The sequence below is a fragment of the Gracilinanus agilis genome, chromosome 6, assembly GCF_016433145.1.
Source record: "Gracilinanus agilis isolate LMUSP501 chromosome 6, AgileGrace, whole genome shotgun sequence".
Taxonomy (NCBI): Eukaryota; Metazoa; Chordata; class Mammalia; order Didelphimorphia; family Didelphidae; genus Gracilinanus; species Gracilinanus agilis.
Genome location: NC_058135.1, coordinates 58,325,006 through 58,346,153, shown reverse-complemented (window position 1 = coordinate 58,346,153; position 21,148 = coordinate 58,325,006). Strand labels below are relative to the sequence as shown.

General features: G+C 38.8%; 1 protein-coding gene across 1 annotated transcript in view; it reads left to right on the top strand.

Moving 5' to 3' along the window:
• The window catches only part of COL25A1 (collagen type XXV alpha 1 chain), a 602,710-nt gene that overhangs the window by 545,672 nt on the left and 35,890 nt on the right, over positions 1 to 21,148 (top strand). Inside the window, exons 20-22 of the mRNA XM_044681639.1 lie at positions 10,732 to 10,776; positions 14,300 to 14,344; positions 17,720 to 17,800. Of these exons, the coding sequence (XP_044537574.1) occupies positions 10,732 to 10,776; positions 14,300 to 14,344; positions 17,720 to 17,800 (171 nt within the window). The remainder of the gene's footprint in view (positions 1 to 10,731; positions 10,777 to 14,299; positions 14,345 to 17,719; positions 17,801 to 21,148) is intronic.

Here is a 21,148-nt window from a genome sequence, read left to right as displayed (position 1 = left end):
ATTAGCATGCAGTATATGCACAATCAACAATTTGATTTAAGATCCCAAAGAGAAAGGAGATTAGACATAAGCATCAACCCTTGAGCTATTATCAAGCTCCAGTTTGCTAATGTAATTTCCCTCCATATCCATGTGTAGATGTATCTACAATGTGTTCGTAGGATGAAGCCAAAGTCCCAGTGCACCTGCTGTTGAAAAGAAGCATTATCTGAGTCCCTGCATATAAAATAGATTTATTTCTTATATTTATTACAATGAATATTGAAAATGCCCTGATATTATTTCAATGACTTGGTTGCTCTTATTAATGACTTCAAAATGGATCTCCATCTTCTACTGAAAAATGTACCCGTCCGGTCGGTCATTTTTGACATTATGCAAAAAGGACTTTTGAATTTCTGTGTGTATGTGTGTGTATATGTGTGGTGTATACCTAAACTAAGATATATGTGCCTTAAATGCAGTAGGAGCAAGATGCCACTGGATTCGGATGTCGTTTTAGTCAAGCTGGTAATTTGCCATTTCACTCTGAGCAAGTCACTTAACTCTTTTTGGCTTTCGTTCAGCCAACCAGAAAATGATGGGGTAAATCACTCTTATCTTCCACGGCTCCAAAAATTCATTGATCCTCTTCACTGAGGCCTGAAATCATCTATAACCTTTTCTCAAGGCTGCTTTACTGGACTGTGCTTCTAGGGAAATAGACATTGTGAAAGACTTGCTATGTAGACTCTCCCATTTTCACACACACACACACACACACACACACACACACACACACACACACACACACCTCTCTACAAGTTAGCCGACAGTTGGTTATTAACGTAGAGTTTGATTTATTCAACTCTCAGCTATTATCCATTTGAGCACTGTTAGTATCGACAAAATGTATTCTGGAATTTCGTGTTTACTTTTCTGCTCTCAAGGTTAATTGCTGGTTTCCTAAAGATACTACCCTAGTGATTCTTGCTGAGTTGAACAAGAATAATCATTAGGTACATTTGAGGTGCCAACACAGGCACAGTCTATTAATTTTCTGACTTCTGAGCTGTTCAGTCATTTCTTTTGGCCATAATTGACTCTTCATGACCCCATTTGGGGTTGGTTTAGCAGAGATATTGGAGTAGTTTGCTATTTCCTTCTCAAACTCATTTTACTGATAAGGAACACAAGGCAAACAGGGATAAGTGACTTTCCCACAGTCATACAGCTAAGTAAGTATCTAAAGTCAGATTTGACCTCGGGAAGATGAGTCTCCCTGACTCTAGAAACTCGCAATCTCTTCGGTGTCCTTCTTAGCTCCCTCTGACTCCTGAGACTGTTAGTGAATTCCCAGACTTTAGAAGCCCCCTATATTTATTACATGTATATTTAGAGGACTTCCTCTGTGATATCACTAGTATAGGGATCTTGTGTTGAAAGGATGGCTTCTACCAATGCCAAAGGGCGCTTGTTCTGCATCTGGCCCTGAGAGGTTGAATGATTTACTAGGAGGCAGAGTAGATTTCAAGTCAAGACCTGATTTTAGGTCCTTCTGACTTGCAGGCTGGTTTTCCACCCACCGTGCCACAGCCTCAGGAGTACTTATCGTCAGCTAGGAAAATCTACACAGAAGTCAACCAAAACACTAAGTGTTGCTCCAACACCCCAAAGTAGCAATTAGACTTTTTAAAAGTATTTACTACTAGTTAAGAGCTCAAAGAAAAAGCAAAACTATTCCCTTCCTCCAGAAGCTTACATTCTCATGGGGAAGAGAATGTGTGCAAAACAGAATATGCCAAATAAATATAGATTAGATGAAAGGTAACCAGAGGACAGATGACATTAGCAGTTCGGAGGACCAAGAAAGGTGTCCTGGAGGAGGTGGGGCTTGACCTGAATCCTAAGGAAACTAAGTATTCAAATAGTTGGAGGCTGAGAGTCAGAGCATTCCAGGCATTTGGATAACTGATCCATAGGCATGGATATCGGAGGTGGAATCTTGTGTACGGGGAACAGCAAGTTGGCTGGGACATGCCTAGATCAGAGAATGTGTGGAGCAGAGCAGAATGTAAGGAGATTTGGAAGGCAGGAAGAGGCAAGGCTGTGAAGAACTTTAATTGCCAAATTTTATATTTGTTCCCAGGGGTAGTTGGGAGCGATTAGAGATTATTGAGTAGAAAATGGGAGGGAGAGATGACATAATCAGCCAAAACTTCAGGAAAATCATTTTGACTACTCTGTCAATGAATTGGTGTGAAGAGAGACCAGAAATCAAGTGAGAGGAGAATACTGCAGTAATCCAAGTAAATGATATTCAAGCATCTGAACTAGGATGATGTAAGAGGGAAAATTTAGGTATTATAGATATATATATATTAAAAATATGTGGCTGCCAGGAATCAACAATTAGGTTGATTCCGTAATTAAATCAGACCCAAGTCAGCATCGGGTTGAGGAGTTTATTTACAATCAGGTAGGTAAAGGTAGGAATAAAGAGAAAAAGGGAGGTTAGAAGACTAAATAAATGAAGCTGTAAGCCACAAGGCCCAACAGCCAGATAGGCAGAGTTTAGAATAGGCCCAGCTAGGCCAAGGAAGTCAGCCTAACTTACCCACGTGACAATACAGAGTGTAAGCTGTCTGTGGTCTCAGGAGATGCTTCTTCTTCCAGTTCCAGACGGCAACTGCCCCCACAGGAAGTTCACTAACTTACTTAAAGAGATCGTGTCTTTCATCACTTCCCGTGGGTCCACCTCTAATTCAAATGGACAAATGGCAGTTTCTACATTGATTTGGACTGCCCAAAGGGCAGTCCCTTATTCTTGATTTGTTACTTATTGTCACGTGTGGGTAACTCGTCTCCCCTCCCCACTAAGGGAGGTGGGAGTGACATCATTAGCACACCTGGGTTGAGTAGATTTTTGACTATTAATGGGATCGAGCTAATTCTATTTACACAATGATGACTATGTGAGTGAAGAGAAGGCAATATTTGAGAGAGATAATCTAAAGAAATAAATTACAAGATCTGGTCATTGATCAGATATGTGGACTGAGAAAAAGAAGTTTAGGACACTGAGGTGGTGAATCTGAGTGACTAGAGGATGGTGGTACCCTTGACAATAACAGGGAAATCCAGAAGAAGGGAGACATGATGAGTTTGAGATATCTTTGGGGCATTGAATTCAAAATGGCCAGCTGGTAGTTGGTAATGTAGGACCTGGAGAGATCCTGGAGCTGAATAATATCTGCATAAAAGTTATCATTGAATCCACAAAAGTTGATCCAATCACAAAATTAGAGTAGAGCATGAAATGATAAGAGGACCAAGGACAGTCTTGGAAGATACCCAAAGTGAGTATACAAAGCTTTGATGAAGATGTAGTCAAAGAGCCTAAGGAGTGGTCACACAGACAGAAGGAAAACCAAGAGAGGGAAAGTGACCAACAGTGTCGAATATTTCAGAGCCCCAATGATGTTGGGGCAACTAAGAGTTACAGTGTGTAGCATACTGGATCTGGAGCCAAATAAACTTGAGTTCGAATCCAGCCTCAGAGATTTACATTGTGACCCTTAAGCACTATCTGGCTCAATTTCCTCAACTGCCAAATGAGCACCACAAACCCCTCCAGGGTTGTTGTAAGGATTAAATGATATAATAATTGGAAAGAGTTAACACAGTACATGGTTCATGCTAAATTTTTAGCTTCTGTTATTTCTCAGAGCCTTTTCTTAGCACAACACCTGGCATATAGTAGGTAGATGCTTACTAAATGTTGACTGAGGAATGAGAAAATTTCATTGAATTTGGCAATTATAAGAAAACTGGCAATTTGGGGAAGAGCAATTTCAGCTTAATGGTGAAGTTGGAAGTCAAATTACAGTGTTTAGAAAAGAGCTAGAGAAATGGAGGCATTGGATTATAGCCAATCTATTCAAGGAGTTTGGCTGAAAAAAGGGAAGAGAGATATAGGCTGGCAGGTGGCAGGAGTGGAAGAACTTGAAATTCTTTTGCTTTTTTTTAGCATGGCAGAGATTTGGTTATGTTTGTAGGCACATAGAAAGGAGGAAAGAGATAGAAAATGACTGAAAAAATAATGGGGTAATTAATGATGATACTGGGAGCAATTTTCTGGTGAAGAACGGAAGAGATAGGATAAAGCATACACGTCAAGGGGTCAGCGTTGGCAAGATGAAGGCCATCTCATCATCAGGGAATGACCTGAAGGAAGGGAACAATCTCAGAGGAATGTGAGCCCCTTGAAGGAATAAAGAGAGTTCGTTTTGGTCATGGGGAATAGCTTGTACAAATTCAGAGGTGGAGAATGAAATATTAATTTCAGGAATTGCTAAGAGTTGAAATTGGCTAGAACATAGCACCCTCTACCTCTTTTTCCACTTCTCCATTACTAATGCTAATTTTTAATTAGTAGCTATTACAGGGGTATGGCCAAACAATTTATTATTTGTTGGCCAACTTGCTGGCAATTAGCCTCCTCATGCAGAACTAAGTTGGTTCTCAGATAGCAATCCAGAAACCTGGATCATACTTCAAGTCTTTCTAGCTTGGTATAAATATCCACAGTGTTCATTTGCTTGTCAGAGCCTTTGTCAGAGGCAGCATTTAAACTAACCCCTGGCAGAGATGAGGCGTTCAACCAGTCTATGCAAGCAACAGAGGCACAAGATGGAATGTTGTATACAGAGAACAGCAAATGTTTGTGGTGATTTTATATGACTATAAATCTTGGGATCCCAAATTTCTAAAGAACCACATTTTGGGGTAATCCAAAGGCTAATGGAAACAGATGTAAGGTAGAGAAAGAAGACTCCGTCCCATTTCCAACAATGTCTTACATGCACAGGGAACATATTAAGACACCATCAAGGCCATGTATGACTAGAAAAGGACATGGCAAGAATGAAGGTAACAGATTGCCAGCTCACGTGTTGGGAATAGTAGAAGACCTCGAAGAACATTAATATGTCAGGTATCTCTTCCACAGGGAATTTATGGAAAGATTTAAACAAGAATTTCAGACTGTGAAGGCATGAATAAATTGGAACATCCCAGGTCTCTCAAAAGCAAGTAGCAGAGCAGATTGAGCACTTTGAGCCAGTAAGACCTGAGTTTGAATCCTGTCTCAGACATTCCCTAGCTGTGAGATCCTGGGCAAATCACTGAACCTCTTTGTGCCTCAGTTTCCTCATTTTTAAAATGGGAATAATAATAACACCTCCCTTACAGGATCTTTGTGAGGATCAAATGAGTTCACATGTACAATACTGGGCACACCTTCAATGACTATATAAATGACTATTATTGAAGAGGGTACAGGATATGGTATATTTATAAGGCACCACACTGATAAGATAAAACCATATGATTGTTCATCATTTCATTCCATGGCCTGCACTCGATAAGACATTTGTTTTCATTTTAATTTGCCAGGCAGTTAAGTTTCCAGCAATTAGCAATAAAAAACCCTCTGCTTCCTAACTTAAGCTTTAATATTTCTCATAAACCGTACCTCTTCTTCAGGTGTAAGGCAGAATCAGTGATAGGTAATTTCAGTCTGGCATCATTATGGGACACAAGAGACAAAACAGCCTTTAATTCCAAAGGGCTTCACGTGGGAGTTCTTGGGGAATAAATTACAGAGCAGCCTGACTGGCTCGAGCCAATTTATATTTGTTGTAGTTCATGCCTCCTATTCCATTTCATGTCTCACTGGAGAGAACAAGACCTCTTATTCCATCACTCGTGAAAGCCATGGTTTTCAAATTACTACCAGAGTTCAAGAGAGAACCCTGCTGGGTTTATGTATCTTCAGCTTTACAGGACTAGATACAAAATGTGTAGTTAGTGGCAGGCGTTGGACTATCGCTGGGTGGTTCCATTCGGGGCACTTCTGAATGATGATAGGAACAGCAGAGCTGGGAAGCTGGCTTCTCTGGCAGCCATCTGCCCTGCAGGTTGGCAGGATGGACTGTCAATTGCCCTGTGTTTTACATTTTAAGTCTATCCAAGCCCATGTGAACTTAACTGTTTGATGTTAAGTACATCGCTACATTAATGGCAATCTTTAGCTATTTCAGTTGATGACATTAGCTTAATACAAGGTCATTTTCAGATGATCAGGTATAACCTTCATTCTGCAACTGGGCACAAAACTACAGAAAAGAAGAACTGCCCTCATGTTTATGAAAGGTGAGAAAAAGAATCTCCAGGTTAGATAGAAATAGGGATTTCTTTGGGCTATCTGTGAATCTGCTTGATTTCATTTAAATATTACTAAAGGCACATGGACTCAATTATCTCTCCAGGACCCTCCCTATCCTCTGGTTTTAATTCCATGTTTTCCTGTTTAAAAGATGTTCACAGAGAAATCACACACACACACACACACACACACACACACACACACACACATATATATATATATATCCTGGGCCTCATTTCTTTTTCTTTTTTTAAAACCCCTTTCTTCTTTCTTAAAAGTGATATTAAGATTGGATCCCTAGGAGAAGAGTGGTAAAGGCTGGGCAATGGGAGTTGAATGACTTGCTCAGGGTCACACAGCTAAACAACTATCTGAGGTTGGATTTGAACTCAAGACCTCCAAGCCTGGCTGTCAGTCCACCAAGCCATCTAGCTGCCTCTTCTCTCTAGTTTTCTAATGGCTTCTTTGAAACAAGCAAAAAACCATCATAGGAATTAGGGGAAGATAAGTTGCACAGTGGATAGAGCAGCAGACCAGCAGTCAGGAGATCCTGGGTTCAAATCTGAACTATGTGACCCTGGGCAAGTCACTTAACCCCCATTGCCTAGCCCTTGCCACTCTTCTGTCTTAGAATTGATACTAAGACATAAGATAAGGATTATTAAAAATAATAAAAGAAAAATAATGAAATATAGAATCACAGATATGTGCCTAGTATCTACAAAACCAGTCTAGACAGCTGTTCACTAGGTAGCTTCCTCCATAATCATCAGCAGTATCAATTCCCCATAGACATATTTAGGAACAGAAATGTGGGCATTGTATTTATATGTTGTTTTTTTAACTTGAGTCATTAATTAGAACCAGTTTCTATCTTCAAGGTCTATATGTGTAATCATCTGCCATGTCTTCGATAAGGCTGAAATGAACACAATAGATTTTATTGTAGAGATGCTGGCACTGGGAGACTTGTTGGAGTCATTTCATTAAGTACTTCTTTAACGAATCTGAGATTTCATCAGTATTTTTACTCTTTCCAACAATGGGGATTGCAACCTATCCATTGCCCTCTTAGCCTGCTTGACTCTTGTCCATATCCTTTCAGAAACTGCCCACAGAGGGGTCTTCCCAATGGGCCAAGGGGTTTATTCTATAGCTCTTGATTTTGTCTAGAGGCCAAAGAAGTATATGGACCATCCTTCCCTCTCGTTACATAACTGGGCCACCTCTTATCTCACATATACTTGTTCTGTTATTAACTAACTTTGGATTGTATCTATCATTCCCTTCTCCAGGGAATCCATGATAATGATACTTTCTGTATGATGCCTTTTCTGCAATTTATCTAAGGGGTCCCAAAAATCTAAGTGCTCTTTTGAACTTTAATAGCTTAAAACTGCAATAAGACTTTTGGGGCACCCAGTTTTCTTAGAGAAGTGCCTGAAGAGTGGTACAGCTAGTAGGGGTCAAAGGCAGGACTTGAACCTAGATCCTCCCCATTCAAAGATTGGTTCTCTCTACCACTAATCTAAAGCTATATTTTAGTTAAATGCTGTTGCAAAATCAAGAAAGAGAATTTTAAGTTTCTAAAAATAATGAGATTTGTAATTATCAGCCAAAGTTCCTGGGATCCTGAGATGGGAATGGGAAATAAAGAGAGGGCAGAGAAAGCTGGTTTTTAAAAAATGACATTTACATTATGTCTTCAACATAAACACCAGGAAGCAGACCTCAGGTCTTAGCAGTGGGAGATTCCAGGATGGATTTTTAAAATAATGAGAATCAATAGACCTTCTGGGTCCTCTGAGCCAGGGATTTAGAGATGAAGAAATTCAGTTATTCTGAGAGCAAGCAGAGCCACTGAAGAGTTTTCTCCCAAGTGGTTTTCTTCAGAACTTTTGAAGAGGAAACAGACTCAATAAAGCTATTACAGGAAACAATCAATCCTCTTGGAGTTGTGATTTGCAGGCTTAAATATTCATAGTGAGCCATGCCAACCCACACTCTCTCCTTAAATAGCATGATTATGTTTTGTTATTGTACTCTTTCCATACTGTTCTAATCAGTATGTAGGAGTTTTAAGTATCAATCTACACTCTTCATCAAGGCATCCAAAAGATCCAAGAAGAGAGAAAATGGGCATTGGTAATCATTATGATATAGCACAAATGGAATTCCCTATTTGCAAGATCCTGTAGAAGAAATCAGGGGGCAGTCAGGTGGCTCAGTGGATAGAGAGTCAGGCCTAGAGATGGAAGATCCTGGGTTCAAATCTGACCTTAGACAATTCCTAGCTGTTTAACCCTAGAAAAGTTACTTAACCTCTATGGCCTGGTCCCTATTGCTCTTCTGCCTTGGAACCTGTACTTAGTAATGATTCTAAGACTGACAGAAAGAAAGAAAAAGAGAGAGAGAAAAAAAGGAAAGGAATGAAAAAGGAAAGGAAAGGAAAGGAAAGGAAAGGAAAGGAAAGGAAAGGAAAGGAAAGGAAAGTTTCTCCCATACTGGTAGCTGTAATGATAAACTTCCATACTACATATATATTTAGATGTTTTTGTTATAGATCTGTGACTTTCATCAGTATAGGAACGCCTACTGAGGGAAATCTCTTTGCCAATGCACATTAACACATATTCTGCTATTTTTCTACAATTTATGGCATTAGACAGCACCTAGGTGCACTAAAAAGGTAAATAGTTCATCCAGGGTCACACACTATGTGTCTGTCAGAGGGAGGACTTGACCACGATTCTTCTTATTCCTTTTGCTCTCTGGACACTATGCCACCTCTGAATGACCACTAGGTTTTCACATGTAACTTTCTCTTGATTTTTATTTTTGATTGTTCTCTAATGGAAAAGATGGTATCTGTACGAATTGGTACATATAAGATAAATCTAGGGTATCCTAAAAGTTTTGGTGCAGTTTTAAGCTATTAAAACTGAAAACCTCAGAGAGTAAGGCAAAAGGAATAATTGATTTTTTTAAAGACTCAAAAGATAGGAATAGGGGCAGCTGGGTAGCTTAGTGGATTGAGAGCCAGGCCTAGAGACGGGAGGTCCTAGGTTCAAATCTGGCCTCAGACACTTCCCAACTGTGTGACCCTGGGCAAGTCACTTGACCCCCATTGCCTACCCTTACCACTCTTCCACCTATAAGTCAATACACAGAAGTTAAGGGTTTAAAATAAAAAAAAATAAAAATAAAAATAAAAAAAGATAGGAATAACATTAGATTGTGAGTAGTTTTTAATGCCAAACAAATGACTTCAAATTTGATTCTAGATGTAGTAAAGAATTGTTGGAATTTATTGAGTTTGGGGGAAGGGACATAAATTGGTCAGACTTATATTTGAGGAAAATCACTAGCAGCTGTGAGGAGGATGATTGGGATAGAGAGACCAAGTGGGAGGCTATTGCAATCGAGTTCAGATGAGAGGTGATGAGATTCTGAACTAGAGTGGTGATTGTATCATAACGGGATAAATGTGAGAGATGTTATAGGGAAAGAAATCACAAGACTTGGTAACAGATTGTCTCTGTGTTAGTGAGAGTACGGAATTGAAGGTACTACCAAGGGTTTGCTAGCATGGGTTAGGGTGGTGATACCCTCCACAGGAATAAGGAAATTCAGAAGGATTTTGGGGGAAAGATGGCGATTCTGTTTTGAATATGGTAAGTTTAAGATGTCTACGAAATCCAGTTGGAAATGTCTAATCGGGATAGGCACTTCGTAACTCAGGACATACTCATCTTTCTCTGGATCCTCAGAAAAGTTCCTTATTAAACAAATGTTATAATTTATTTCAGAATGTCACACTGATAACATTGTTTTTTGTTCATGAATTTTTCCAACAGAGGATTACTACCTTAACTGTGACGGTAATTCTGATTGCATGCTTTCCTCCAGTTAATGAATGTTTTTCTTCTGCGTGGTTGCATGCTGGTCATAATGGCACTCCTCTAGCTTTCCCATTACCGGATACTTATTTCTGAGTTTCCTCACATTAATAAACTCCTGCATTATGCTAGCCCTGGTTAAATTATACTAAATTCTATCTCAATGGGAAAAAAAAAGTTTACCTTATAGCAGAAAATATGGAGATAATATTATGGGATGAAGCTGGTGGAAACATTATTAAATATCACAGTGATGGTTTTAAATGTTCATAAAATCTGGCTTAGGGGGAGGGAGCATTCAGAAAAGCAAATATTTATAGGCGAATTATCCTAAAAGAATGAATCCAGGGCCTAGCAGTAAACCTCCACTGCCAAAGAATTCCCATTGCAATGTTTGCTATTTCCCATTGCACCTAGATGTTTGTGTTTATCATTAACATATGAAATTATAGTGTTCCTAATATAGTGATCTGTTAATGTCCTGTAGGATTATTCCCTGCTATAAATCAGTTTTTATCAAAATCATTGTTTTTGTGTGTAATGTTTGTGTATTAGCTGTTTTCAATTTGTTTCAGACCTAATCCTATCTCCTTTTTCAACATACATTTTTCTCTCTTCATTTAGGGACCCCCAGGACCTCCTGGACCACAAGGATTGCAGGGGACGAAGGTTACATTTTATTTTACTTGTTTCTATTAGCATCATATACATATGTCTATGCACAGTTACCCAAAGTAGATGAGAGGATCCTTGAAGGACAGCAGTAGGTTTTGGTGGGATAGGGAAGGACAGAGATAAGCACTCATATAAGCAAGATAACAAAGAAGGGGTTTGGTAAGGAAGTATAAGAAATAAGAAAAATAAGATTCTCATTCACAGTAAAGGAACAGCTATTATTTGGAGCATTGTATTGAATTATTAATTCAATTAAGATTAAATATAGCCATTATTTGGGGGGCATATTATATTGAGAGAAGATTGAACAAGAGGAAGGTATTAATAAGAAAGTAGAAAAAAATTAATTTCATACTTTGGAACCAGGCCTGGAGATCTTGGGTTCAAATATGACCTCAGACACTTCATAGCTATGTGACCCTGGGCAAGTCACTTAACATCAGTTACCTAGCCTTTGCCATTCTTCTGCCTTGGAACTGATACTTAGTATTAATTCTAGGACAGAAGGTAAGGGATTAAAATGGGGCAGATGGGAAGAAAGAGAGAGAGAGAGAGAGAAAGAGAGAGAGAGAGAGAGAGAGAGAGAGAGAGAGAGAGAGAGAGGCGCACAGGATGAAATTTACTAATAATTAAGGAGAGTATGTATATCTTTCTCCAGTTTTCTTGTTCCTTCAAACTGAGAAGTATTAGTGCATACATATATATGCGATTACATTATAATTAACATATTAAAAGTTATAATTTTAATATAATATAATCAATATATGAAGATATTATCACATATAAAATAAAGCTCCACATTTGTATCACTTAAAAATTAAAAAAAAATACATTGTCATATACAGAGATAAAAAGTTTCCCCATAAAAGTTAAGAAATATTTGTAATTAATATATTATAACTTTCCTATGTTTGGGGAAACCAGTTGTCATATTAAATTATTCCCTGAAACTAATGCTCAGGTGCCCCACCCCACCATGTGAAATTTAATCTGACATTTATTTATATCTGACAAGTGTGAATCTGACACTTAAAAAAATATATCAATGAACAAGATTCTGGTTGTGGCTCCTTGTCATTAAATTGACCATGATCATGTAAGCAACTTTAAACACACAGTATTTGGTTATGCATTTAAAGGCTCTCTACTTGCCAGATTCTCTCATCATCAAGGGCATGATGCCATCTCTCTGTGTCTAAAAGCAGATTTTTCATGTGATTCCAGCACATTCCATGAGCTGTTGTGATGATTTTATAATAGAAAGGAAATAGAAAGGTATTTATAGTTAAAACATCTTACATCTATTGGGCACACAGTTTCAAAAAGATTTTGTATGTTGCATTGGAAGTAATGAAACATAATTTGATCACATTTGGAACCCACTCCCACCTTGGAGCTCGACTAAATTGTTGCGGTCTCATTCAGTATTTTGTTTCTTGGCAAATCAGTATTCTCGGAATTCTTGAACATCAAATTACAATATTCTGGTGAGTGAAGGGTCAATGAATTCATACATGTGGATTCCATTTCCCTGCAAACACAGAAGTTTAAACCTTTAAAGGGGGAAATGCTTAGAAAAACAGTCATTATCCAACCCACAGTGACAGCATTGGGTGCCATTTAGACATTGAGCAAAAGTAGGATTTGACCAGTTCATCTTGTTCCAATGTTTGGCACCATTTGTTTTCAACTTAGATAGAGAAAGAAATGTGAAAGAGGAAAGCTCCATTTTTCCCCATATGGATTTCATGTGTTTGATTTCATACCTTCCCAAATAAGCACTGGAGAGCTTAAAATGTATGTTGTAGCCCTCAAAACTTGAAGTTTTGTTTTCTTTTTGTTTTTCAACAAATGAGAGCAACTTTAAGCATTCCATGTTGTGGTTTTTTTATTCCATCACAGCAAATCTTTCTACAAAATGCAAATTGGAGCCCGATTCCCTGAAAAGTAGTTTGTTTGGCAGATCACTCAAGCTCTAAAAAGTTATTCATTTGAGGTTTCCACTGTACATAGTTGTGGGTAATTGCCAGAGAATCTGGTCCATAGAATTTAATAGATGGTATTTCATGATGTAGAGTCAGATATATACGGCACATCAAAACATCTCCCCTAAAACATAAGTAGGTACTGCCAAAGGAATGTTTTTCCCATAAATGCTACCTCAATAGTAAGTATTATTAGACCTTTCAAGAAATGTGTTGGCTTATTGTCTTTCCAAATGAAATATGACCAGATGTTTGTAAATTAAAGAAATCCTAGTCTGGTGTCTGTGGTGCAAGTTAATATTTTTAATAGCTTCAATTAAAAAATATAAATCATTATATTTGTAGCATAATGTAAATCGAGAAATTCCACTATAATGTGAACTGTAAATGGTAGCTTCTTCCTAGCATGATATAGGATATTAAATTTACTTCAAGTAATTTTGTAATCAGATACCCTTCGATTTATTGCATCCTCCAATAGTCATAACTCTTAAATCATAACATACACTGGTTATCAACTTAAAATCAATGTTTAAAGCTGTGCCAGTTCTGGGAATGGAGTGCCCTCTGATAATTGCTACTAGGGAGGTTGAGACAGGTGGATTGTTTGAGCTCAGGAGTTTGGAGCTGCAGTGGGCTAAGAGCACTAAATCTAACATCAGTATGGGAAGCCACCAGCAAGGGGAAGTGAAGATAGAAAAGAGAGCAAGTCAAAGCTCCCAGGGTGTTGAAGGGAGAGAAGACAGAAGGAGGGAAAGAGAGGGGGAGGGATGGAGGGAGGGAGAGTGGAACAGAGGAAGAGAGGAACAGAGGGAGAGAGAGGGAGAGAGACGAAGAGAGGGAGAGAGAGGAAAACATGGAGAGAGGGAGAGAGGGAAAGAGAGGGAGGGGGAGAGAGACGGATAGAGACAGAAACAGAGACAGAGACAGGGAAATGGAGAGAGACAGAAAGAGGGAGAGGGAGAGAGAGAGAGGGAGAGGGGGAAAGAAAGGGAGGGGGAGAGAGACAGAGAGACAGAGACAGAGACAGAGAGACAGAGACAGAGACAGAGACTCAAAACAAAAGAAAACTGAGCCAGTAAAATAGGCTGTAAATTCATGAGGTGTTGCTTGTTATGCTTTGGGAAATTTTCAATGCTTTACTTTGTTCCAACCTTGGTAACCAAGAGAGTATAGAGGATTTCTGAATAAAAAGAACTTAACTCAGGGTTATAGATTATTGCTGCAGGGCATGACCTGACCTGCCTTTAGATGCCCTGGCTGAGTTTACTCTAATTGTAGACATTTAGCCTAGTTCTATTGTCACAATTGGAGCATTGAGTCCTAGCTGCCTTAGACAAAGCCTGAAGTGACTATTTCAGAAAGCACCCCTTTCCCAAGTTAGACATGTGTTATGATGTCAGAATTTCTTGTTTGGTTCTGATTTGGAGCCTTCTAATTTATTTCATCTGATGGGATAGAGTGTGCTGTTACTTAGCAAAGCAAGTGATGAATGAAGACCAGGAAACACTGTTGCTTTTCCTTTTCAACAGGGTGAGCCAGGATCTCCCGGAACACCAGGAGTTGATGGAGAACAGGTATATCCCGAATCTGTTATCTGTGCTGTTGCTTTAATGCATCGTTACTTGTATTTTTATTATCAGATAGGAGTTTAAGATCCATGAAAATTGGTCCCTGACCTATTTTATCACTGCAGGTTGACAAATGATTTAAAATCTTTTATTTTTGTGAGAATTTTAAAGTAGTCAGATCGTTTCAGAGACACCTGATTTCAGAAAATATAACTTATTTGATGTTTTAGCATTAAACATAATAATGGTTGTCATCTACAAAAATTTTTTCAATGATAGTTGCTGTTTATGGAGCATTTCAGGTTTGCAAAAAACTTCATCATTTATCTCTATAAATAATAATCTCATAATAATTCTATGAGACAGGCAGAATAGGTATTATTACTCCCATTTACATGTGAAGAGACTCAGTTCAGAGAGATTAAGTAACCTGTCCATGGCCACACAGCTAATAAGTATCAGAGATAGTATTTAAGCTGAAGTCTTCTTGCCACTTCACCATGTTTCCTCTCTGTGCTATCAATGCCATTTTGTACTTGTTTAACAATTTTATATTAATGTTTTTACACTTTTTATCCTTCAACAACCTCATGAAATATGCAGACTCTAGATCAAAGCGAAAAAGATAAAATACTATATTCAGATTTAGATGCCATATTATTTGAACAAACTCTTTTCATTTAATAATGAATTAAGGGCCTGGAGATGAGAAGTCCTGGGTTGAAATTTGACCTCCGACACTTCCTAACTGTGTGACCCTAGGCAAGTCATTTAACCTCAATTGCCTACCCCTTAACACTCTTCTGCCTTAGAACCAACACTTAATATTCATTCTAAGACATAAAATAAGGAATTAAGGAAGAAATGATTCTTTTGAGAAGCTCTATACCAGTGGTCTTTAGAATATAGTCTGGGTAGCATTTGTGGACCATAGATTGGTCTACAGTGTTCACAATATGTTATATAGAAGTCACTCTTAGAGCTGAATTAAATCATATAAATCATAGTCCAATTCTCTTATTTCACATGGATGGGAGATGTGAACATGAAGCAGGGAGTTGCCTAAGATCACAAAAGCTCATTAGTAGAACCTAGGTTTCACTAGAACACATTGTCTCCATTTTATAGATGAGAAAACTGAGCCTCAAAGAGGTGTTTGTAACTTACCTCCAGTCACACAGCTGACAAGCATCAGATCTTAAATTCAAACCCAGGACTCCATACATAATGCCATTTCACTGATGGCTTGGCTCATCTGGAGTCTATTCAAGGATTTGTTCTTATTTGTAATTTATTTATGAATATCTGTAAAACATTTATCACTAGGATAAGAATTTTAGATACTCTTGAGATCAGTTGTGAAAATACTGGTCCAGCAGATTCCTTCATAATTATTGACTCACTCACAATAATTTATTAAATTACATGCATGGTTCTGTACCAGCTGCTCTAAGACCACTTAAAGAATAAGGAAATACACTCTTCTTGTCCATCAGTTGTTCATAATCTAGAGGACACTATTATGTAGTTTCAGAGGCTATGCTATGCCATCTAGGATACTTCCTCCCTAAAAGGGAATGAATGCTCCCTTCTGGCCACAGTCCGTCTCCAAGTCTGATCAGGACTTGATCAGGGATGATGCCTGCCAATGGAAATCGCTTCAGTCCTGGTTGTCTGAAGCTCCAATTTAACGATCTCTTGGCACAATGCAAGATAAGCTCATTCATTTCTCATATGTAAAATGGGTATGATGATGCCTGGACTGTCTATTTCATAGGACTGTAAAGAATAAAATCAGATAAGGGACATGGAGGGAAAACATTTAGGAGGGGCAAGAATGATAAATGTGATATATCATTAAGCATTTGGAGGTTAGTAAACTTCATAGTGGCAAGATGAATTGAGAGTTTCAATGAATATTGTCAACAATAAATGACTTCTTGTACTTAAGAAAAACGAGATGTGCTGGATCTTTAATTTTGAATTGGCACTCAGTTTTATGAGAGGCAACATGAAGTAGTGTCCCACCTCTGAAAGAAAGAAAGAAAGGAAGAAAGGAAGAAAGGAAGAAAGAAAGAAAGAAAGAAAGAAAGAAAGAAAGAAAGAAAGAAAGAAAGAAAGAAAGAAAGAAAGAAAGAAAGAAAGAAAGAAAGAAAGAAAGAAAGAAAGAAAGAGAGAAAGAGAGAGAGAGAGAGAGAGGGAGGGAGGGAGGGAAGGAAGGAAGGAAGGAAGGAAGGAAGGAAGGAAGGAAGGAAGGAAGGAAGAGAGATTTTTAATATCATAAATTTATTAATTTAAGCAAGAATCTACCTTTTGGCAAGATGTGTAATACAGTGGTTTAAATACATAACAATCTTTGTTATCCACATTTCCACAGACTCAATAAGTGATGCTCAGTAGTCTTTCCAACTTTCCTCCTTGAATTAGTTTTTCTTTCCTCTCCCTATCAGCTTTCTCACCATAAACAAGTTATGTAGCACTGAGAGGAGTTTCTTTAATTGGGAGATTTCCTTACTCTATTAAAATCAAAGGTCCAAGGGGCAGCTAGGTAGCACAACAGATAGAACATTAGACCTGGAGTTGAAAGGATCTGGGTTCAAATCTCACCTAGATAATTCCTAGTTATATGACTCTAGACAAGTCACAACCCCGATTGCCTAGCCTTTTGTGCTCTTCTGTCTTAGAATTGATACTGTCAGAAGGTAAGGATTTAAATAAAATTGTTAAATCACAAGTTCAGTCCTGAGTCTCCTATCCAGTCAGATCTAGCCCTGTGTCCCCTGTCCAGTCAGGGTCATACCAAGTCCCCTGTCCAGCCAGGTCCAGATCCGAGTCCCCTGTTCAGTCAGGGTCATCCCTGAGTCCCCTGTCCAGTCAGGTCCAGCTCGGAGTCCCCTGTTGAGACAGGGTCATTCCCGTCAACCCCAAGTCCCCTGTCCAGTCAGGGTCAGTCATGCCATGTCTCCCATATTTCACCAGAGTGAGGGGAGCACTCTTGGTTCTTTCTTTAAATGAGAAAAGCAGTTTTGATGTGCTTTCTGGGCTTCCTGAAATGGGAGTAATAAAAGCACCATGTAGCTGTATGACCCCAGACAAGCCACTTCTCTCTGGGTCTCACAGTTTCTTCCCTGGATAATGAGAGCAGGGGATTTGCATGGTCTCGGAGGTCCATGCCAGCTCTGACGTTCTCTGATTCCATGCCTTTGCAATTTTACTGGGCTCTGGATATGACCGTTAATAATCATAATCATTATAATCATTCCAGCATTGAGGGGAAAAAAAAGGTCTTTGTTCACCTGCCTGAGGAGGCAGCTGTTCTGGAACTCTGCCTAACCCAGGATCTGACCAACAGGTGTCCATGTGATTTGTTATATGTTTTAGGGTCCTAAAGGCTCAAAGGGAGACATGGGGGATTCAGGCCAGCCAGGTGAAAAGGGAGGAATTGGACTTCCTGGATTACCGGTGAGTATATAGAGAAAGGTTTGGAGAGGGGCATGCATGAATGTGTGTGTGTGCGTGCGTGCGTGCGTGCACGCTCGTGTGCTGACTTCTTGATCAGGAAATCTCACATCACTAGGAAAGATCCTTTGTGAGCTTCCCAATCAGAATGATGGGCAACCTGGTCTTCTCTGTTGGAAGGGTGGGAGTGTTGATGGATTACCCAGCTCTGAAAACGAGACCATATTGTCCAACATCTGTAATGATAATAATCCTGACATTTACAGAGCATCGTGAAGCTGGCAAACCATCTTCCCATACATTCATTATCTCCCTTTCTCTTCTCAACAACTCTGTGAAATAGGTGCTATTATTATCCCCATTTTACAGATGAGAAAACCAAAGTTCAAAGAGGTTAAATAACAAACTTTCATAGCTGGAAAGTTTCTTAAGTGCAACGTGAAACCAAGTCCTCTTCACTGTGTGTTGCTGGCTTTCTGTAGGAATCCAAGTGACTGATCAGAGAATACAACTTCCCATTTTTTCTAAGTCATGCTTATTGGAGGAAATAATGAAAAACCTTGCTTGGCCACATTCCTGTTAATTAGTCCCCATAGAAACTTGACAAATAGGTGTCAGGAAGTCAACTAGAGGCATAAAATAAACTCATTTTTTAAAGTATCCAACAGCGGAGAAAAAACAGAGCACTTTGAAGCCCTGTGGTGGGAGTATTTTTTTAAAACCTCACTAAGAATTTATATGTGCTAATTTGTAGGAAAAGTAGATGCATAATTGAAGTTTGTGGAAAGATTTCTCTCCAATTTTTCCCATAAAATGCTTGTTAAATTAGCAGGGGTGATTTGAATAAAATCCTTATTAATTACACATCAAATCCTTCTGATGTAAAGGATTTTACCCAAATCACCCCCTGCCGCTTCAAACAAGCATTTCACAGGAAAAATTGGAGACAAGTCTTTCCACAAACTTCAATTATACAGCTACTTTTCCTACAAATTAATATATATATATATACACACACACACACACACACACACATATATATATATATATATATATATATATATATATATAAACATATATATATATATATATAAACTGCAACTAATAATGGAGTGGCTATCACTGATGGGATTTTATGGAGGTTTTTATATCCATCAGTTATAAAGTGCCTACTATGTGCCAGGCACAGTGCAAAGCTCTGGAGGTACAAGAAGAGGCAAAAGACAGTCCCTGTCCTCACAGAGCTTACAGTCTAATGGGGGAGACAATCATTAAATATATTCAGAGAAGATGATAGACCTGATAAGTAGGAAATGATTGAGAGGAAATGCACTATAATTTAGAGGAGTTGGGAAGGGTTCCCTGTTAAAGATGGATTTTAAGTTGGGGCTTGATGAAAGGAAAGCCAGCAGGTGGGGATAATAAGGGAGAACATTCCAGACATGGGAAACAACTGGAGAAAATGTCTGGAGCAGAAAGACAGAGTGTCTTATTGAAGGAACAAACAATAGGAAGGTCATTGCTCTGGATTAAAGAGTGATACTGAATAAGGTTTAAGAAGACTAAAAAAGGGTTGTGAGGCATAGATTATGAAGGACTGTGTATGCCAAAGGATTTTGTCTTTGATCCTAAAGGTAATAGGGAGACAATGAAATTTATTGAGTGATGAGAGAGGGTGTTGTGTGAAATGATCTGACCAGCACCTAAGGGACTGGAGAGAGCCTCAAAGCAGGCAGATCCACCAGCAGGCTTTTTTTTTTTTTTTTTTTTTTGAGGAGAGTCTGAACCAAAATGGTGGCAGTAACAGAGGAGAGGAGGATTATTTGAGAGATGTTGCAAACCTTGGTGATTGCAAGGCCTTGGCAACAGATTAGATATAAGAGGAACAGGATGACAGATAGGGAGGAGTTGAGGATGATGCCTGGCTTATGAGTCTGAGGAACTAGGAGGGTGGTGTTACTCTTGATAGTGTTAGGGAAGTTAAGAAGGGAGAAGAGTTTGGGGTGAAAGATAATGAGTTTAGTTTTAGACATGTTTAGTTGAAGATGTCTATTGGGCTGTTAGGTGGCCCAGTGGACAGAGCACCAGGTTTTGAATCAGAAGGTCCTGGATTCAAATCTGATCTCAGACACTTCCTAAATGGGTGACCTGAGGAAGTTACCTAACTCCCATTATCTAGCCCTTACTGTTCTTCTGCCTTAGAACCAATATTTAGTATCAGTGCCAAGATGGAAAAGATTGAAGAAGGCTTAAAAAAAAAAAAGTTAAACATTGGAAAAGAAGACAGAAACATGTAAGAGAAATTCACAAATTAGGTAACATGTTAACACCAAAAATTTTATTTATGATCCCTCATTTGAAAAAATTATCCCCAGCGTTAGAATCCTGCTTCAGATGCTTACTAGCTGTGTGACCCTAGCCAAGTTCTTTCATCCTAATTGTCTAGGCAAGAGGTTCCCAAACTTTTTTGGCCTACTGCCCCCTTTCTGGAAAAAATATTACTTAGCCCCCTGGAAATTAATTTTTTTTAATTTTAATAGGAAAGATAAATGCACCTGTGGCCATCACCGCACTCCTGGATCACTGTAGCACCCACCAGGGGGCAGTAGCACCCATTTTGGGAATCACTGGCTAGCCCTTGCCCTTCTTTCTTAGAGTTGTTACTAAGACATAAAACAAGAGCTTAAGAAAAAAAAAAAAAAGATGCCTATCGAACCTCCATCTAGTTTGAAATGCCTGCGAGGAAGCTGGAGCTGAGAAAATGGAGGGGCAAGAGAGGTAGCTTTGAGAATCATTGGCATAGAGATGGCCATTAATGCATGGGAGCTGATGAGCTTGGCAATTGAAGCAGGGAAGAAGAGGGCCCAAGAGAGACACCTAAGGGACAGCCATGGTTAGAAGGCATAATCTGGAAGAAGGTCTAGCAAAGGAGACTTCTAGCCAAGTTTCCAGTAGAATGGAAGCTTCTCAAGGAAAGGCTATTTGTGTCCACAGCACTTGGCAGGCAGAACCTGGCACATAGTCCCATAGGGGAGTGTTCAATTAGGAAGATTAGCTTCTAGCCAAAATAAACGACAACAAAAAATGTGTAACCCAGTCTGCAAATATATTTAAATTCATTGGGAAGTTGAGGGGCTGAGGTGGTCAGTTGTGATTTTGAGAAATAGTAAATTTTGAGTAAAATGTAAAAATCAAGTCTCTATCTCCTGTATCTTTGGACTGATGTATCCCAAGAAAACTTGGAGGTTTTAACAAGTTGTTTAATCATAGAGAAGAGGAGAAGATATCACTGTGATCTTTCTCAAAATAAGTAAACTATGTCTGAAGTACATTATGATAGTAATTGCTATT